Consider the following 21,539-nt stretch of genomic DNA (forward strand, 5'->3'; position numbering starts at 1 on the left):
AAAGAGATTAGATTAGATTTCTTTATTTATGTATGTTACAATATTTACTGGCTTTTACACTAATTTACATTAAATGACGATAATGCTAGTTATTCAACGAGTTTTACAAAGTATAAATAATTAATCAATGAGAATAAAGATTGAATGCAATTAGAATAACGATAGTATAATAATGTGATGTAACTTCATAAATCGGCGGTGTTTCAACAAATAATTGTCGAATCTCTAAGAATTAAGGATATAAAATATCCTTCCCATTAACACACGACCGGATTAGAGAAGGAGATAGGCTACAGAAGAGGAAAATAATATTATGTAATAATTATTGGTCTCTCCAAATTTCACCGAACATACCCAAAAATAATGGAAAAAAATTAATTTTATATTTTTATAATAATGATAATAATAGTAATTATTTGAGGCTCAAATAATTATTTAGGCTTTTTTTGAGGCTCAACTTGAATATTGTTCAAATTATCACCGGTAAAATTTTTTGTATTCTAGTTGAACTTCGCGCGTGACACAGCTACGCAGTGCTACCAACACGTACAACAAAGCGCTTCATATTTTTTCATTTTTCTGTACATGTTTAAAAATTATTCAACTGATTTCTTCAATTTTTTTTCATTTTGTTAGCTTGAAAGTATCTGTAATCTAATATAATTCATTATTTGTAATGAACATCGATTTTTAAAAAGCAGTCTTGCGCTTTGCAGTGTGTTGGCACTTTGTAGCAAAATGTCGTCATTTGTCGATTGTCGTCATTTCGTTTCGACTTCCGTTGCCGATGTTGATTCTTGAACGATTGTTTGTTAACTTCAATAACTTGTCAATTATTGTAGTTAGGCTACTTGTTGAACATTGAACAAAAAGCTACTTTCAATTGAGACACAGTTTTATTAGTATTTACTGCGTTTCGTAAAAATGTCATAGTTTTCTCAGACTAATACATCAGGATCTGCATTATTTGTGATTGGCTGTAAACAGATTTGAAAATGGAAGTAAAACGTTGTAGTTTGAGAAAATCGCTATCATCCAGACATTCCAAAAGCACAAATGAATTGGAATCTGAAGATGACGCAGGGCCTACAAATCTTGATTGTATTGAACCTGGACTATGGCTTGGTAAGAATAATTTTGATATTATTTGAACACTTAAAACTTGTTTAAATGTATGTTTGTGTGTCAGAAGATAAGGACAAGATAAGGAATTGACTGGCTACTTGCCTATACAGGTCTTTTCAATCTTAGAAAATTTAAAATTTTTATTTTACAGTATAATTCAGTAACTTACAAGCATAATAAATAGATAATGCTTATTTAATGCGTTTTTGATGCTAGTATAGAACTTTGAAGTAAGTTGAAAAATGGCCAAAGTGCAATAGTTGGGCGACCGCTGTATCTGAGAGTTGTTGGAAATATCGACTCAATTTTTATTTTTTGAAGAAATAAGACGCGCTAGCCTATTTTGATACAATTTAGTTAAATTTTAATATTAGAAATAGCAGTTTAAAACTAAACTAGTCGTGATCCTATTTTTTCTGACGTTAGTCGTGACCCTGGGTCCAAGGGACCCGTTTCTTTCATATTGAATATCTAAATATATTTCAATATATAATGTTATTCTGTGATTCTAATAATTATGTCCAAGGGTTAATGATGAACGCAACAAGCACTAAAGTGAAGCAGAAATTGATCTTTATTATAATTTTAAAAATAAATGTATAAAACCTTACATTTTTAGGGTAGTGGAAAGGAACGTTTGGTTATTATTTCATTGACCGAGCGAAGTGAGGTCTAAGATTCAAGTCGACGGTTTGGCATTTCTCTTAATGTTTAGGTGTTAAGCATTTACGGCGAAACGCGGTAATAGATTTTCATGAAATTTGACAGGTAGGCCTATGTTTCTTTTTTAATTGCGCGTCGACGTATATACAAGGTTTTTGGAAATTTTGCATTTCAAGGATGATATGAAAGGAAAAAGGAGCCTCCTTCATACGCCAATATAAGAGTAAAAATCAGACTATAGAATTATTCATCATAAATCAGCTGACAAGTGATTACACAGATGTGTGGAGAAGCCATTCTATTGCTGTATTTCCACTTGTAGTTCTGTGAACAGTAGATCTCACGCAGTATTCTCATCCACAAGTACCTGATTGAAACTATAGACCTTAATATGGAAATACAGCAATAGACTGGCTTCTCCACACATCTGTGTAATCACTCGTCAGCTGATTTATGATGAATAATTCTATAGTCTGAGTTTTACTCTAATATTGGCGTATGATGGAGGCTACTTTCCCTTTATATTATCCTTTAAATGCAAAATTTCCAAAAACCTTGTATATTCGTCGACGCGCAATCAAAAAAACAACATACCTGTCAAATTTCATGAAAATCTATTACCGCGTTTCGCCGTAAATGCGCAACATAAACATTTGAAAATTCAAACATTTAAACATTAGGAGAAATGCCAAACCGTCGACTTGGATCTTAGACCTCACTTCGCTTGGTCAATAAGGTCTATAGTTTCAATCAGGTACTTGTGGATGAGAATACTGCTTGAGGTCTACTGTTCACAGAACTATTAGTATAAAGTGAACAAAAAAATGATAGTGATGATACAATTATTGATCTTACATGCAACACTACAAGAAAGATGGGAAAAAATTGGAAGGTCATAGTCCACTCTTAGGGTAGTTTTTACCCTACCCTCAAGTTCATCTTGCACAATCTTTGCAAAACTTATGAAATTATTGTGATGGATACTACTATAAATCCTAAAACCTACATGAAACACTACTAGAAACATGACAAATATATAAGGTCATATAAAGTTCACTTTTAGGGGAGGTTTTGTACCCCTAGGATCACTTGAAGTTCATTGGTTTCACTATCATCCTATTCAGGGTCAGTATTCTTATCGTGAACTATGAATTTATTTTTTACATCACTAATGTCATTGAAATAGAGATCTAGAAGTCAATTTGTACATTTCTCGAAATCTCTGTTCAAAATGTACTTGTTGACTGCTTGAATCCAATCACTATTGCATAATAATGTGCATTTGAAAAAAATAAAAACAGTTACGTTAGTCGTGACCCTTGGGTCCCAGGGACCCAAAAGCGTTATTTCACGAAAACAACAAGTCACAGAGCACTAACACTCTACATCAAGTTTAAGTGTTAACTGACATGAATTTACATGGGTCACAATAGACAGTAAAGTGAACGGAAGAAAAATTATAACTAAACAAAAATTGCCCGGGTCCCGGGGTCACGACTGAAAGGTTTTAATGTATGTTTGTGTGTCAGAAGATAAGTACAAGCTAAGGAATTGACTGGCTACTTGTCTATACAGGTCATTTTAATCTTAGAAAATTTTAAATTTTTATTTCACAGTATAATTTAGTAACTTGCAAGCATAATAAATAGACAATGCTTATTTAATGCGTTTTTGATGGTAGTCTAGAACTTTGAAGTAAGATGAAAAATGGCCAAAGTGCGATAGTTGGGCGACCGCTGTATCTCAACATTTATTGTTGAAATATCGATCTAATTTTTATTTTTAAGAAATAAGAGGAAAAATAAGACGCACTAGCTTATTTTGATACAATTTAGTTAAATTTTAGTAGCCCATTAAGAAATAGCAGTTTAAAACTAAACTCTTAACTGAGATAAAATGATATAGTGAATCTCATTATTCTTGCAATTTTGTTAATTTATTAGTATTCTAATAAAAAATTGCAAAATAATATTATTTAATTGCTGTTCAAATGATGAAATAATGAATTTGCAAGTGTCTAACCGACTTAGGTCAGAAATAGCATTATCAGATAGTTTATCATCAACTTACATACAAAGTAACAACTCGCTTTCCGGAAATGTCAGTAGTTTATCATCAAAACCCAACATACAAAGTACCGACTTGCTAACCGCAAATGTCCGCTGATAACGACCGAGTGCAATCAACTCATTGCGTGCCAGAAAGATTTAACTATCATTGTATAATGAATGTGCATTTTCGTAACGTGAAGGAAATATCAGGAAACGTTACACGTAGCAATATTCTAAATCACAATTATTAAGTTTTCAAGAAGTCATAATTGATATTACTATAAAGATTGGATGCATTAAAATCATTCTTAAGTTTTTCAAATTTTGTCAAGTCATTTTGTAAGAAGCTAGTTTGTCAAGTGATACAATTAAAATTGATATCAGTGGAAGTCGCTGTTACTTAAGGTTAGTTTCTAAACAGCTATTTTAAAAATTTTTATTGGATTAATTTGAATCAGATAGGCCAGCACTATTATCACACTAAAATCTTGATTCTAAAATACAGTACTTGAGTGAATCTATATGATAGGCCTACAACAGAACTCAACCTCACGATAAAATAGTTAATTATCGCTCCCATTTTAATACCTTAGATGGATAGGAGGTATTAAAATGGCCTTTAATACCTTATAAGGCCTATCAACTATATTTTCGGTAATAGGTGACAGCTAATAGCATTGATTTTGTTTTCAGGAAACTTGACCGCAGCTATGGATTTGGATATGCTGGAGGATAGAAAGATCAATCACATTTTGACTGTCGATTCATGTCCGCTGCCAAGAAACATACTTTCGATACCAAGTATCAAGAGCATGTATGTTCAAGGTACTTAGAAAAGCTCCTCACACTATAAACTTGCTGAATATAGAACCTTTAAGCTTACAAGATTCGTTTTCAATAAAAAATTTTAGCTTTTGATGGCATCGCAGATGAAATTTTTCAAGTGTTTTAATTGGTGTTTCCACACTTCGATTTTTGCCGACATGATCTTAACTTGAAAATGATCTTAATACCCTTATGTCAATCTCCAAACTGTCTCCAAGCCTCATCTGATGATGTCATTGTCGAGTAACTTAATTATTTTTTTATTGACAAAACTCTATGTTTGAACCGAATTCTTGAGTTGATAAATTTATTTATTTATTTTACTGGGGATTCCAGATGGACAGTGTCACAAACAATATTGTTTGGTTGTGAATTTAGCTAGAAGAACACTCTAGGGTATGATCACATTAAATGTGTATATGTGCAAGTGCACGTCAGATTGTGCATGAACCGAAAAACAAAATCTTTAATATAAATCTTATTTCAAATAAAATATTATTTCAATCTGTGAAATCTACTCGCCTAGAAGTGAAATAGAGAAAATACGGTATGCAAAACTTGGATTACTTGACGTTCGAAGGATTCTACTTCCTGGTTTTATCTTAGAACATACCAATTTATAATCACAATGTTTTTGTAATATTGTGAATGTCATAGTTTCTAAAAAAGTATTTCTTGTTCTCAGTTACAGATATACCTTGTGAAGACTTGTTGAGTCATTTTGAGGATACGTACAAATTTATTTCTGATGGACAGTCGAATGGTGTCGTGCTTGTTCATTGGTAAGAGACATTACACTGTTATGAGCATGCTCAGTATATTATAATATATTAGCATATCATATTCTCTAGAAAAGGTATATTCAGAGCTTAATTTTCAGTTGTCAAATAATATCATAGTACCCTTTTAAAACTTTGAAATGTAAAATAGAAAATTAAAAAAACAACCAGTTTCGCATGCCAAGTTTTGGCATAAGACTCTATTTTCAAGCTTTAAACATTTTGAAATATATATTATGATATAATTTTTCTTATGAACTGTTCTATTGAAACTTCTGTGCACTATCGATATAGATAAACTGTAGATCCTTCAATTATGATTTTTTCAATTATTTGTCTTTCTGGAATGTTAATCAATTGAACTTTCTAGAGATTGGAAATATTGTTATTAGTTTATTTTTAATTAAGATCCAACCTTGGAAAATGTATTTATTCACATTGAATATCCAGCATGATCAAAAACATCATCAATAATATTATTGTAGTTTAGTTAGTATTCAATATCGTAGTTATTACTCATTTAATGATATAACTTTTCACTTATGGAAAACGTTTGGCTAGCCCAAAACTCCAGCCTTCAATAATTTTAATTTATTCTTCAAACATCGTCAATAAACATCAAGCACACATAAAAATAATTGATGCTGAAATTCATCAAACATTCGAATACCTATGCAAAGACCTACTTTCCAGTAGATGAAAAAGTTTTTCAATATTACTTACTCCCAGGGCCATCTAAGTTGATATTTGACCCCACCAACAAACCGTCTCCACTTAGTTCGCTACTCAGCATATTTTTCTGTCACTCCAAGCCTCTCCATGTCAGTCTTAACCTGACGGGGTCTGCTACCGCCGTAAACAAAGCCGTAGTGCATTCGTGTGATGTCAGCACAGGTAGGACTCCTACACCAATACGAACTCTAGCTGATATAGATCAGCTGAAATAAACGAATTTTTATTGGTGTAGTAGCCCTACCTGTGCTGACGTCACACGAATGCACTAAGGCTTTGTTTACGGTGGTAGCAGACCCAGTTAGAGAAGGTGGCATAAGGTTAAGACTGACATGGAGAGCCCATAACTCCAGCCTTCAATAAGTTAAATTTATTCTTCAAACATCGTCAATATACATCAAGCACACATAAAATAATTGATGCTGAAATTCATCAAACATTGAAACAAGAATGTTATTTAGTCTTCTTCCTGGAGGGTTGGGTGCTAAAACTTTTTCAGATTGGACTCTTCTCCTCTCTTGAGCACGTTCCTGGCCCATTGTAATCTACATTTTATTTCGCTTTCAATATCAATCTCTTTTTCTTTTTTCAGCTATTTCGGTGTTTCAAGGAGCGCAACTATCGTTATCGCATATTTTATGAAAAAATACCAGCTGCCATTCAAAGAAGCTTATGAGATGTAAGTTTCCTTCATTGGTGATTCACTAAAAATTATTCAGTCTACTTTCATATTGATGTAAAATTTAACCTTGGTGACTGGCCCCGCAAATTATCTCGTATTATATTTATATATTTTTTAGATCTTTTTTTTTGATTGTCTGGTGACTTGCATGCTTTGAACGATAACCATAAACCATAATGAGATAAGGGTAAAGTTATTTTTTCAATTCCAATGATATGAATTTGGCAACCATTTTCTTTAATAAGGTCCACAGTGGAGGAAAATAGAATAGAATGACTATTTGTTGACGTGGCTAAGTTTGTACAATAATGTCCTCTTTACCACTTGATGTGGAGAAATGGGAGACAGCGTTGCCGGTTCTCCGTCTTGCCACTGCATTCCATAGAAGATAAATGTATATCTGATGTAATATTTAGGGACGTTTGCACAATCAAAGCTTAAACTAAATATAATCAGCTGGTGGCTTGAACTCAAAATGAACCATATTATAACAAAAACAGTTCAGTTTGTTTACATTTTCTGTAATCCTATACTATTAAACGAGCAATTTCTGTTTATATGTTTAGATATTTATATATCTGTATGTGACCGGATCTCGAAAACGGCTCTATCGATTCTCACGAAATATGGAAGAAAGTAGGTTTATGATATAAAAATTCGATTGCACTAGGTCTCAACCCTGGGATAACTCGCTGAAGGATATTTAAATGATAAATACGTCCTTGGAAAAACAGCTGGAAATTTTGTCGTCTGTTGATGATGGAAGAGAGTGAGAGAGTGCATGTGTGTGGAACTGAGACAAAATTATGACTCAGCTGTTGAACTTTTGTAATCATTCAATCAGGTACTTAGTGCCGGTTGTACAAGAGCCGGTTAAATTTTAATCCCGATTAATTCCAGTAGAACCAATCTGATAAGCTATCTTTTTGAAATGGTCTTCTCTGATTTGGATTAAAATTTAACATGCTTTTGTGAGATAATTTTTTGCATTCCTCTGGGAATTAATCTCAATCCACTGTGAATAGATAGAACCTTCCTGTATAAATTATAAATATATTATAATGTTTTCTTTCGTAATACATTTTATATGCTTTTGTACTCCAGAGCGGAGCTCGGTGCCCCAATATTTATTGTTTATGCTTTCTCTTGCGAGAATAAAGTTATTATTATTATCTTAGATTAATCTTAATTCAAAACATATTCCTTTCTTTTTCTTATAACGAACGATACTTGATATGGATTTAATCCAGTTTAAACTGAAACTTTGGAAACAGCACAATCTGTTTATTCTTGGTTGAAATAATCAATCATATTTCATTCATCAAAAAATATACTTTTCAATGATTGAATCTTCGTATTTTGCCAATTATGTAATTACATTTGTACATTGTTAGGTTCTGGCAACATTGCAGAGATAGAAAAGGATATCGCTATCTGCTTTGTCGAATGATAGACAAGGATAGCTACACCAATTTTAATAAATTAGTGCTAGTATAATGTGAGCCTCAATCTGAATAACTATAGAGAAAATATAGCATAAGTAGATTCCCATGTTAGTTATGTTCCAAATTTTAAGCCGATTACTGTCGACTAGAACTACTTTTATATTAATCACTTGGTTTGACCGGATGAGATTGCAAGAATGGCTCAGTATTTGAGCCATAGCTTCCGAAAAACTACAACTTGGACTATCGGCTTGAGTTGACAGTCAACTTTAGAACATAAACGCAGTATACCGTGGAATATCGTCTTTATGCTATCTTTTCTGTACGGTAAGTTTGTATGCTCTGAACAATATGCTCTGTGTTAGAATGCTCATTATAATCTTGAGGATATATTGTTATTTTTTCCAATTTCATTGACAACTTGGGTGACAATTTTCTAACTGACCAAGTGAAGTGAGGTCTAAGATTCAAGTCGACGGTTTGGCATTTCTCTTAATGTTTGAATGTTTATATGTTGCGCAATTACGGCGAAACGCGGTAATAGATTTTCATGAAATTTGACAGGTATGTTCCTTTTTTAATTGCTCGTCGACGTATATACAAGGTTTTTGGAAATTTTGCATTTCAAGGATAATATTAAAGGAAAAATGAGCCTCCTTCATACGCCAATATCAGAGTAAAAAATCAGACTATAGAATTATTCATCATAAATCAGCTGACAAGTGATTACACAGATGTGTGGAGAAGCCAGTCTATTGCTGTATTTCCATAAGGTCTATAGTTTCAGTCAGGTACTTGTGGATGAGAATACTGCGTGAGGTCTACTGTTCACAGAACTACTAGTATCTATGTTTTTTGTTGATAGGGTTAAGAAGCAGCGTCGTTTTGTTGGGCCGAATAGAGGATTTGAAGCGCAGTTGAAACTATATGAGCGAATGTGCTATCATATAGATCGCAGTAATGCCCAATTTCGCATGTACAGATTGGCGATTGCTGCCGATAAAGTCAGGAAAGGTGAATTGTGGAGTATTTTTTTATTTATTTATTAGTAGAAATCAAATCTATGAACATTACCTCAATTTTATATCTTCAATTTATTAGAGATTGCAGCAGGGAGATTCAAGCATGTTGTTTCATCTCCTATTAGTATGTCATCCAGCTTTTTAGGAGTAGTATTCGTCCATATTGATTTGACAGGGTGGCCACCTACCGGGAAAACCGGGAGAACCTTGAATTCCTCATGATTTTACTAGCCCGGAAAAATACCATGAATTTTTCCAATTACTCATGAATTTTTCATGAATTTCAATTAATTTAGTTAAGAAGTGTACAGTAACAGTGAAAAAATTTGACGCTCGCTTATATGAGGCTATATTTTGAAATGATCATATTTTTAGTTATGATATAAATCAATTAAATTCCAAAATTAAGTATTTTGATGGCTTCATTCTCTTCGGAATGAGATTTTCGTCGGAATCGGCTATGGTACTGATCATACATATATATGGTAAAAGTTTACCCCATTAGTAAAAGTATGACTCATAAAAAGTATAAATACATAATAAATGTTCAAATGTATTGATAACTTTGACACTAGTCTATTTTTGTGAGACATTTTTCGTTTTTTAATTACTCACTGAGTGTTGAAAATGGACCCTGTCCGAAAGCACTCTACACACATGAGTAGTTGAAAGAACGTATTAATTCCTCACAAAAATAGACTAGTGTCAAAAATTATCAATATGTTTGGAAATTTAAATACGCTATTCGCAATTCGTCATGAAAGATCAAAGTAAAGATTTCCATAATAAATTCTTCACGAATGTATCTTATTCCTCAAATGCCGCGTATACTCCACCTGGAATATTGGAAATATTTCTCTGGAAAACCGGGAATTACTCATGATTTTTTTTTAAGTGGGTGATTGATGACCCTGATTGATGTCCCATAAGATCAATGTAAAACCAGGCAAATCATGCATTTTTTAGAGCACGTCTAAAATATACAAATCATTGGATAAAGTAATCAAGTATTTAGAGAATCACATTATAATATTATATTATACTGCGATTCTCTAAATATACTTGATTGAGATTATGTTCAAACTGTTGACATTCCTTATTTTATCAATGCTTTTCCCATCCTAACCAATTAAGGTAAATTTCACTGCAGACGAATTCTTGAAAAATCATTCTTTAGTCTGCTATCCAAATCAGGAAAATTCATTGATAAGATAAAACAAATAGAATTAGAGAGTGAGCCAACTTATTAGTTATGCGTTAACATGCAAAACTATCTCAACTTGCATAACCTTTTCTCATGCGTTAACTTGCATAACTATCTCAACTTGCATAACCTTTTCTCATGCGTTAACTTGCTAACTATCTCTTAATCAAGGATTTGTGAAATTCACTAAATGTTCTACAAACAAAACTTGTTTGTTTCTTATAAGTTCAGTTGGCTAAGTTCATGTAAGATGAAATTATTAATGTTATTTCATTCCAGAATGCTACTGAATGCTCTTCAATCAAAGTTAAAAATATTTCTTGTTTCATATGAAGTAGCTTGTATCATGTTCAATAAAATTATCAATTTTAGGAAGTTACTAAAGTCCGTGAGAAATTACTTTTATCACGGCTCTTTCTCGAAGACGGAGATGTCCGGTCCGATGCTCTATCCTCCACTAATCACCCCCACTACCTAGCAGCATTCTCCTTCTTTTGTGTCTGTGTGAGAGACAACACTCCTCTCCAGCTATTGCTGGCAATGTTCCAAGTCGTTAACTGGTCAGCAGGTATATTGGTTTGTGTATGTTACGGAGATGTGCTCATCACAAGAAGGTGAAGTAAAATGACACGGCGCATCTAATTGTGCGCAGGATGTCCGTCTGTGTCTATGCTACACACTGTGGAAGGAGAAATGGGTTTCTCCTCTTCATGTTAAAAGTGATATCTCACAGACTTTAGTTATTATGTTCTTCAATAACAGTACTTTTGCTTCAGTTTCATAGCTATGAAGATTTTTTTGTAATAAGTTTGTTATTATTTTTCAGTGAAAATTCTTCCTCAAGACTGTTTGGATGTGGTGAAACCAGATCCGGCTTTGATCACTGTCAGGCCTGATCCATTAGTGTATCGATGCAGGAAATGCAGGTAAGATTATTGATTTTTAAATTATATAACGTTTTTGAAATGAATTTCAAGATTCTCTCTCGCACTATTTTCCTTCAATTAAGCCTACATAATTCTAGAATGATCATTGATCAACGAGCATTTACTATATACAATAAGTATTTAAACAATAAAAGTTATCAAGTACCCTTTAAATTTTTTCCATAATTATTATTGTGATGTACAACCAAAATTATTAAAAAATTAATATTTTTTGTATTGATATTATTAATATTATTGTGATGTCCATCCAGTTTTGAGTTTCATAAAAACATAAGTGTTAGATCATGTCCTTGAAGTGCCACAAGACCGTCACCCATTAAATGCTCTTCTCCACAAGCCAATAGACAGATAGGCAATAGGTATTGGTAGACCGAGGAAGAGATGGACGCCGGAACATGCTTGAAAAGCCTAATAAATACGTAAAGGTGCGTACAGACTTTCGCTCTGCTCCGCAACCGAACGTCACTCGAGCAGAGCGATTGATGATCGACCGGGGAGCAAGAGTGGAACACGAGAAAAGCTAACATTTCCCGTAACGTTCATGATCGGTGCGAGTGCAGAGCGGGGGCGGAGCGATGGCGGAACGAAGGCAGAGCGTACGCGGAGCGGGTTGGAGGCGCGTATATCTGTACGCAGCTTTAGATAGAAACTTTATTTATCACAAAAACACAAACAATAAAGTTTGATATACAAACAAATTGAAAATTACAAAGTACAAAGAGTAATAATGAGAATATAAATGTGACAAATGTACTGTGCGCAAAGAAATGAATTACCGACGACGATGATAATGATTATGAACTATTATTGTGTTTTTCAATAATCTCAGTAGCCCTAAAAGTAAATGAGAATGGGAATAATTTGTTGATAATAATTATAATTTGTTTAAAATAATAATTTGTTTTTAATTTTGTAGGCGTATTGTAGCATCAGCCAGCAACATAGTACCTCACGCTGCCAGGGAAAAGCCTTCGTGGAAAACTGAAAACTGGCCTCCTGTTGAGCCGGAAAAGTCGCTGTGCAACCTGACCTACTTTGTGGAGCCAATGACCTGGATGAAAGCTGCTATTCAGTCGGAGCAGGGCAAAATCTACTGTCCCAAGTGCAGCTCCAAGATTGGTTCATTCAGCTGGATTATGGGTAAGTTAATCAAGAATGATCCATCGCTGTTCAATCCTATACTATTAAACGAGCAACTTCTGTTTTTTATCTCTTTTCTGTATAGGGCTACTTGTAATATAAATATAAAGAAAATAAAAATCTCAGTACCCTTTTTTTGAAATATTTTTTTGAAACTTCTGTTTATATGCTTGTATTTCACCGGATCTCGAAAACGGCTCTAACGATTCTCATGAAATTCAGAACATAGTAGGTCTATGATAACTGGTGTATCAAAAAGGACGCACATGGAAGTTTGAGAAAGTGAATTTATTACATTAAGTTATTAAAGTAATTATAAGTTATGCTGTATTAAATTATTACCTTTATTATATTCAAATTACCTTTAAAACTTCACAATAAATGTTCAAAATGGCTTCCTCCACTAGTAATGCAGGTTCAAACACTGCAGCCACTTTTCGTAGTGTTTGCTCAGAAATGATTTTAATCTCTCTTTCAATATAAGCCTTCAATTCGTCAAGTGTATGATATATATATATATATATATATATATATATATATATATATATATATATATATATGCATATGTATACATAGGCCAAAATTAGAAGAAAAACATAATTTTACACTCAATATTTCAAATACCAATAGAATTTAGAACGCTCTGGAGCCACTGACACGCATCTTCTCCAGCATCATGGAGGGCCGACAGCCCTCCATGATAGGAGTGTTGTGGACACTCAGATATTAGGTGGTTCATTGATTGGATTTGTCCACATTGGCACAGAGGATCAGATGTGTATCCCCATGCTGTGATCAGCTCAGCACACCTTCCCACCTGCGTCCTGAACCGGTAAAGGCCACACCACTCTCTACGTCTCAGCTGGGTGCCAGGAACAATGTCTCAACAATATTCCATCTCAGTAACCAGCATGCAAAAAAGACAATTGATCTCAGGTTATGTGGCAAAAGAATATCTCATCAGGAAGCTCCCCGTTACCTAGGAGTCAGACTTGATAGATCCCTCACATATCGACAACATCTGCAGGGGTTGAGAGATAAACTGAAGACAAGGCTAAATATCATCAGCAAACTTGCGGGAACAACCTGGGGTTGTGACATGAATTCCCTTCGAACATCAAGTCTTGCACTTCTGTACAGTACAGGGGAGTACTGCTCTTCTGTCTGGGCTCACAGCAGACATGTTGAGAAAATTGATACAGTTTTCAATGAAACTATGAGGAAGATTAGTGGGACATTGAGACCAACAGAGACTGAGTGGTTGCCTGTGCTTAGTAACATCATGCCTCCAGATCTCAGAAGGTTGGAGAAGAAGAACAAGTTCATTTCCCAGTCTCTAGAGATTTGGCTAACCCTCCACCAAGGCGCCTCAAGTCAAGAAGATACTTGAGACTTGACGAGCAAGAGGAAATTAGAAGTGCAAGGGAGTTATGGAGACTGAGATGGTTGCAGGGAGAGGTCAGGAACAAAGGCCTTGTGGATGACCCTAATGTATCAAAAAGGACGCACATGGAAGTTTGAGAAAGTTTAGTTATTACATTAAGTTATTAAAGTAATTATAAGTATGCTGTATTAAATTATACCGTCAAGTGTATGATGATTGTTATTAAAAACCTTACTTTTTAAAGTATTAATAATTGTTAAGGTAACCTATTAATTATTGTTAACCATATTCACAAGAGAACGTATCCAACGACAATACTGTATACGTTTCCCATGGTCAACATCCTTCAGTTCATGAACGACTCCGATGCGGTAAGGACGCAGATTCAATTTTTTAGTAGCCCTGAAAGTGGAAGATAGTGACAATCCAGCCTGTACAGATAACTTTCCAAGTGATTTCCTGGGTGAGGTACCGTAGTCAAACGTTGTTTCACATTGTCTAGAACTTGTTCTGTTAACACTGACGGTCGACCTGTGCTTTTCCGATCCTGAACACTTCCAGTCTCACGAAATTTATCGATCAGACGCGTTATTGTGGCGTTATTAGGTACTGCAGAATTGGGAAATTTCAACCTGAATTCGTCTTTCACTCGCTCGTAAGATTTATATGCGAAATAACTTTCAATAATAAACACACGTTCATCCTTTGAAAAAAACCATAATTGAACATACACAGACACTACAGATTACAAATGAATACTAACAAGCACTAGTAAATGTAAAATGGTGCATGCCGGTTCAACAATGAGCACTGAAGAACCAACTGTTATTTGGGGGAACAAAATATTCCCTATACAGAAAATATATTCCCTCACACTTCGATGTGCGTCCTTTTTGAAACACCCGTTATAAAGATTCGATTGCACTAGGTCTCATCCCTGGAAAACTCGCTGAAGGACATTAAAAGGATAATTATTATTCATACATGGAAACACAGCTTCTAATAATTATTTCGTCGTCTGTTGGTGATGGAAGTGGGTAAGCGAGTTCATGAGTGTGGGACTGTGTCAAAATTATGACTCAGCTGTTCAACTTTTGTAATCATTCAATCAGGTACTTAGTGCCGGTTGCAAAAAAACCAGGTTATTTTCAATCCTGATTAATTCCAGTAGATTCATCTTGAAATGGTCTTCTCTGATTTGGTTCACGTGAAGTTAATCAGGATTGAAATTTAACCGGCTTTGTGAGGGAAATTTTTGCATTCATCTGGGAATTAATCTCAATTTACTGTGATTATATAGAACATTTCTGTATGAATGTTATTATAATTTCTTCTTTCGTAATAATTTTTTTATGCTCTTGTACTCCAGAGCGAAACTCGGTCCCCGATATTAATATTGATGTAATAAAGCGATTTGAAAATGTCATTCAACTGGGTTATAATATGGTTAATTTGGTAATGACATTCTCCTTAATAAGAGATCCATAGCCGTTCAATAATTGATTTATAATAAAACGATTTGAGAATGACATTCATCTGGATTATGGGTAAATTAATGAAGAATGATACATCGCTGTTCAATAATTAGTGTAATAAAGCAACAGTTGCCGAGATATTCGCTCTTGAAGGAGTGTGATTGTTAAAAAAACAGGGTTTTATCCATTTTTTTGCTCTTTCAGGGCTTATAACTCTTCAACAATGCATCATAAAAACTGATGCTTATAAATAAATAAATAATTTTACTCATGGAGGCAACAGGTAAAACTCCATTTTGCCTCCTTCACACATTACAATCATACACTATACAATCCAAAAATGTATTTTAAGAATTAAGTATGAAGAAGTGTTAAAAAACAAGAAATGTAATGTAAGTGAAATAATAATAAATAGAAATTAAATGAATCAAAAATACTAACAAAAGTACCTACTTATCGTAGGTTTGTAGACCATTGAAGTCTCTTTGAAATGATTTATTATAGCAGCTTCAATGTAGGGGTTGAAATTTTCATTGAAAATGTTTTCACCTGAATTGTGGGTAACATGGTTATGACCATCATCTCCTTATTTATTGAATAGCCTAATGATCCATCACTGTTCAATAATCAATTTAATAAAGATACTTGAAAATGTCATTCAGCTGGATTATGGTTAATTTGGTAATCAATGTAGTAAAACCACTTGAAAATGTTACAACCATTTATTTATTAAAACATCTTTGAGGTCTGGTGGTTTATTTATGTAGGCTACTTGATACGATTCATTCATAGATACTCAATCATTCTTGACTTATTCAGTTGGATTATGGGTAAGTTAGTCTCCTTGATTTTAGAGAAAAATGATGCATCACTCTTTGATAAATTTAATGAAGTGGTTTGGAAATGCCATTCAGCTAGATTATAATATTAGTTTGGCAATAATTTTAGTGAAATATATTTGAGTTATATATATTATATATATATATATAATATATATATATATAATATATATATATATATATATATATATATATATATGTTAATGTTATATGGTAACATATGGTTATATATTATATGGTAATGTTATATATGATTAATTATATATATACATATAATTATATATATATACATATGATTATTCAGCTCATACATAAATAATGTTACATATATTGTTGTGTAATGTTACATTATTTATGTATGAGCTGAATTAATCATATGATAGTCAGTGTTTTTGATTGTTTTTTATTTTTGCATGTTTTGAACATTGTGACATTTCCGATTGTGTAATATATTTGCTTAAAGGAATAAAATCTATTCTATTCTATTCTATGGTTAAGTTGGTAATGGCTTTGTCCTTAATTATTGATAAATTATTCATCGCCGTTCAATAATTAAATATCGGGGCACCGAGCTTTACTCTTTATTTTTATTTATTATAAACAGAACACAATTCTGTAAAATGATCGTGAAAATCGTTAGAGCCGTTTTTCGAGATCCGTTGAACATAAATAACCAGATATAAAAATATAAACAGACATACAGAAATTGCTCGCTTAATATATAGGATATAATAAAGATACTTGATTTAATTCACCTGGATAATGGGTAAGATGGTAATGACCATCTCCTTAATTATTGGAAAACAAGTAATGTAATAAAAATAGTTGAGATGTCACGTCGCAACTACTTATTTATTGAACCATCATTGAGGAACTAGGTTGTTCATTTATTTACTTGATATTATATTCATTGATACACATTATACAGGTGTTTCAGAAGTGGTGTCGAACATTTTATCCTATCATCCAAGAACAATACCCTAAAATGTTCGACACTACTTCTGAAACACTCTGTATATCATGATACACGTTGTCCTCACTATAGTACTTTCATTCAATCTAACGGTGACGCTCATTCATTTTTCACCGTCAACAAAAGTTATCTCACTAGTGAAACCCTAATCAAATGTAACTCATTGCTGTTCATATGTGTAGCATATTGAATATAAATATATAAATCTCAGTACCTTTTTAAATTATATTTGTCACATGTCTTGACTTGAAAATGGATGGCTTCAATGCTCGAAACATGATGTGACAAAATAATTTAAAAGGGTACTGAGATATATATTTTTATTAAGAGATTTAGACAAGACTTGACTTGAAAATGGCTTTAATGTCCGAAACATGTGACAAAATAATTTAAAAGGGTACTGAAATTTATATTTACATCAAAAGTAGCCCTAAAACCTAAAGAAAAAAACAGTGTAGCATATTTCTTTTTGTATACAAGATTCTACCAAAGATGTACTAATCTTTTTATTATTAAAATAATGTTATGGGTTTATTTAGGACTATATAAATTATGTAAAAATTTGTTGATATATTTTCTTTTTATTGCAGGGTGTCAGTGCCCCTGTGGAGCCAAGGTTTCTCCGGCATTCTACTTGGCGCCCTCAAAGGTGGAGTGGAGCAACTTTGTTCAGAATGTTCAGGTTACTGTTTAAAATTATCTGCATGTGATAAGGTAATGTGATAGATGTAATTATCGAGCAGTTCAAATCAAACTAGTCATTAGAATATAAGTGAAAGAATTTCAGATTATTTTGTAGGTTTTATTTTTTAATATTCGACAACAGAGTATAACTAGCCATAGGAATTTGTGAAAGAATTTCAGGTAATATTTTTTAATCTTAGTCTTACTAGTCATTAGAATTTGTGAAAGAATTTCAGATTATTTTGCGTGTATTTTCTATGCATTTGTTATTCAAATGGCATAAAAAATTGTTCCAGTTGTAATTTAAAAGTACATACAAGCTCAGATGAACGAAAGGGACATCATTAACAGTTTGAAAAAGAAAGTTTACATGTGTATGCATCAACTAGAGTTCCCCCCCCCCTGTTATCTAATTGTCTAGATAGAGGATGTTGAAGATTCGAAAATATTACGTATCGTGGACTTCCAGGAGGGAGTGTAAGATAAGTCCACTGTAAAATATACTGTACCAATGTGTATACACATATGAGTTGTATACACGTTAAACCGTGTGTTACTTTCATTTTTTTCAGCGACCTCGCTTGTATCACAAATGCTTATAGAACGTAGGGCACTACGTGTGTTGGAAAGTTTGGTATGGGTGCATTAATGCCAGACGAATTAGGAAGCTACTAGAAGTAGCAAAATAATGACAATTCTTACTATTTAATTTAATTAACTTAAATTTATTTAATTCATATAACATTTGGGATGACTATTCTGATGAATACCACTCATTATATTCCTGATGATATATCCAGGTGTGTAATGGCATTAAATTATTATCATAATTTTTCACATGGATGTCACCGGTAGAGATTCTCTCATCCAAAATGCTATCTTTAATTAACCAAGTTGTGGGTACAGTATGCCATGTAGCCCTTAATAGTTACACGTCGTACATTAGTCAAGTCACATATTACTGGACCATTAATTGAATGTGTATTACCATACAAATCGGAATAGGAAACCACGTCTTTAGTGGTTGATACAACTATGCCTTGATATTCGTAGAACTCCTTGATATCAAGTGTATCAAATATTGGTATTGAGGCCGTAACCTCTGAACATAAGTAAGTGTTGCTATGGTACAAGCATCCCGACAAGTCTCGCCTAACATTTATCCCTATATGGGTCGGTCCAACAGCTGATACAACATCAGTATAATTGTTTAATCGAAAGGCAAAAGCTACACCTGCAGAAGTAAGAGCCGATTTAATATATGGGGCTATGATTATGGCACGAAAGTAACCTAGACTTAATACGGTGGACATATCAACATGTATGCGAGCATAAGTATAAAACAACAATGGGTTGTCTACATATATGGAATCTTTCATTCCTAAAAACTTCTCGATAACGTCGTCAACATCTCAGGTGGTATTAATGCGGAATTGATCGTTCCGCTTCGGATGGCGTCTAAAATGGAACTCACTTTAGCATGCATTTTAGTATTGATGATCTCGGCCACCAGTCGCAATGAAGTCTTGCATATACGCAGATCCAGTTCGGTGATGTTATCTTTCAACTTAAACATATTACATATAGGCTATATATTCGACTGATTTTGAGGAATGTGCCTCAACTATTTTAAGAATCATGCGCATTTCAAGAATCTGATTTTGCAAATCATCAATAGTAAACCAGTTCCAAATGATGCCAACCATTGATACTCCAATACCGTCTACAGCAGCAGCACCTATTATTAGGGGGACTAACCTTTTCCTACGCTTTCCGATCATGGATCCAACACCTCGGCCAATTGATTGCACTTCATCGTAAGCAGTATGTCCACGTAGGAAATCTTGAAAAGATGAATTAAATGCGCCTTTACACATGCGAGCTCAAGTACCTAGATCTAAAGTTACTGGTGCACTAACCTCACCATCGTACATGGCTACAAGGTCTGGGGTCATAAATGTATTGAGCCGTGAGGATAATTTATTACAATTGCAATCAACATACGCGAGTTTAGGGAGGAACAAGCCTATAATCAAAAGGGTTCGGGTGTAATCCATAATTAAAATAATGTCAAACATAGGAAAATTGGCAGCAATTATGTGCATTATGGTAATGTTGAAATGGTAATATTTTGCGCATGCGTCCTGTCTATTTTCGATGCTTATGCAAAGAAGCCTTACGCTCGCGTTTGCTATTGGCAGTCGTTACGATCAATGGGGGATTGGGTGCAGTCGTATCATTGACAGGACAAGCCTCAGGGGGTGAACTGGAATTAAATGGGCGTTTTAGACGTATTTAATGCCGCGATTTGAGAATCAATGATGGAGCGAACATCACTAGAAATTTGATGTGGCGAAACCACTGTCACTGGATGGAAAAATTTGTAATGTGGAGAGTTTGGTTTAATAACCATACCTTTGATGGCGCTATCTGTATTATTAATTAATGTTAGGACTTCACTTATATGGATGTCGTTTTCATAATTGAGGTCTAGATCAATTTTCCTTCTAACTGATAAATTAGTGTCCATGGGCATAGAGTGTAATAGATTTGAGATATCATGGGTTGAAATTTCCTTCTGACTCATTGGAATAAAATGGTAAACTACTATGATAACTTCTCTCAGATTAGTGGCGACCTGTTGGTCGGAGATACTCTTGTGGTATCTGTTTTTCTTTTCTGTGAAGTCTTCTACGTACTGAGCATCAGTGTCATCGGGGGTCATTTCACTTATTCTACAGAATACACAATTATAAGAATTAGAACAACTTTTTACAACAAGGCATTTCGAGTGACTGCTTTGATTAGCCGCTCGTTCTTTACTCTAGGCAAGGAGTGACCGCCTCGTCATCATTGGGCAAGACACTCTGATCATCTTCGAGTACAGGTGCCACCGTGAATACCTTGAGCACATCCTCAATTTCTCTTTTAGTCTCACGGAACATCGTAGCATTGTGCTTGCCTGGCACGAATACGTCGACATCAGGCTTGTTAGGCAGCTTACTTTCGTCTATCAAGCCGTTCACTGATAGATAGGCCTTCTTAAATTCGCGGGAGACTGCTTTCGCCCATTTCACGTTGCGGTGCGAGGCCTCCAAGAACCGCTTGAATCGACCCAGATCACCACTCATCTCCTGGGCTACTACGCGTGCGCGACCTGTCAGGCTCGATCGCTTTTTGATTATCCTTTCACCTTCAGCCTTAGGGACCTTGGCCATCGTTCTAATCCTGAAATCCTGGCCGGTTCGCCAACGTCCTTTGCATAATCAGCATCCGTGCCTGCGTCGTGCTCCCATCTGTTGTGAGAGTAGGAGGTAGATCAATGATACCGCATATGTATAGCCATGTTTATCTGACGTTATTTTTTTAATGAATAACGATTTGCCTCGGCTTGGCTGCAATCGGTAAAGCATGAGAGTTAAATTATATAAATCTGGTCGTGGTTTTCTAGAATACAATTTTGCTAAAATCTTTATAGGCTCACTCAGGAGCTCTTGCAATTCATTGCTTGGACAATTTATAGAAATTTCTGGAAAGTATTATTTCCAGAGATTTAATTAACAATACAG

General features: G+C 34.1%; 1 protein-coding gene across 1 annotated transcript; it reads left to right on the forward strand.

Annotated features, from left to right (window-relative positions):
* The first annotated feature begins 760 nt into the window (after positions 1-760).
* LOC111055369 (dual specificity protein phosphatase MPK-4-like) lies at positions 761-20,640 on the forward strand. The gene is made up of 8 exons (XM_039433254.1): positions 761-1,125; positions 4,533-4,664; positions 5,350-5,446; positions 6,768-6,854; positions 9,168-9,316; positions 11,355-11,454; positions 12,392-12,615; positions 17,877-20,640. The coding sequence occupies exons 1-8, from the start codon at positions 996-998 to the stop codon at positions 17,978-17,980; spliced, it is 1,023 nt and encodes a 340-aa protein (XP_039289188.1). The 5' UTR covers positions 761-995; the 3' UTR covers positions 17,981-20,640.
* Positions 20,641-21,539: the final 899 nt, after the last annotated feature.

Source organism: Nilaparvata lugens, chromosome 7, assembly GCF_014356525.2.
Source record: "Nilaparvata lugens isolate BPH chromosome 7, ASM1435652v1, whole genome shotgun sequence".
Classification (NCBI taxonomy): domain Eukaryota; kingdom Metazoa; phylum Arthropoda; class Insecta; order Hemiptera; family Delphacidae; genus Nilaparvata; species Nilaparvata lugens.

Coding starts and splice junctions, on each gene's coding strand:
- LOC111055369 (XM_039433254.1), top strand. CDS start 996: ATGGAAGTAAAACGTTGTAGTTTGAGAAAATCGCTATCATCCAGACAT. Junction 1,126..4,532: donor TGAACCTGGACTATGGCTTG/GTAAGAATAATT, acceptor TTTTGTTTTCAG/GAAACTTGACCGCAGCTATG. Junction 11,455..12,391: donor TATCGATGCAGGAAATGCAG/GTAAGATTATTG, acceptor TTAATTTTGTAG/GCGTATTGTAGCATCAGCCA.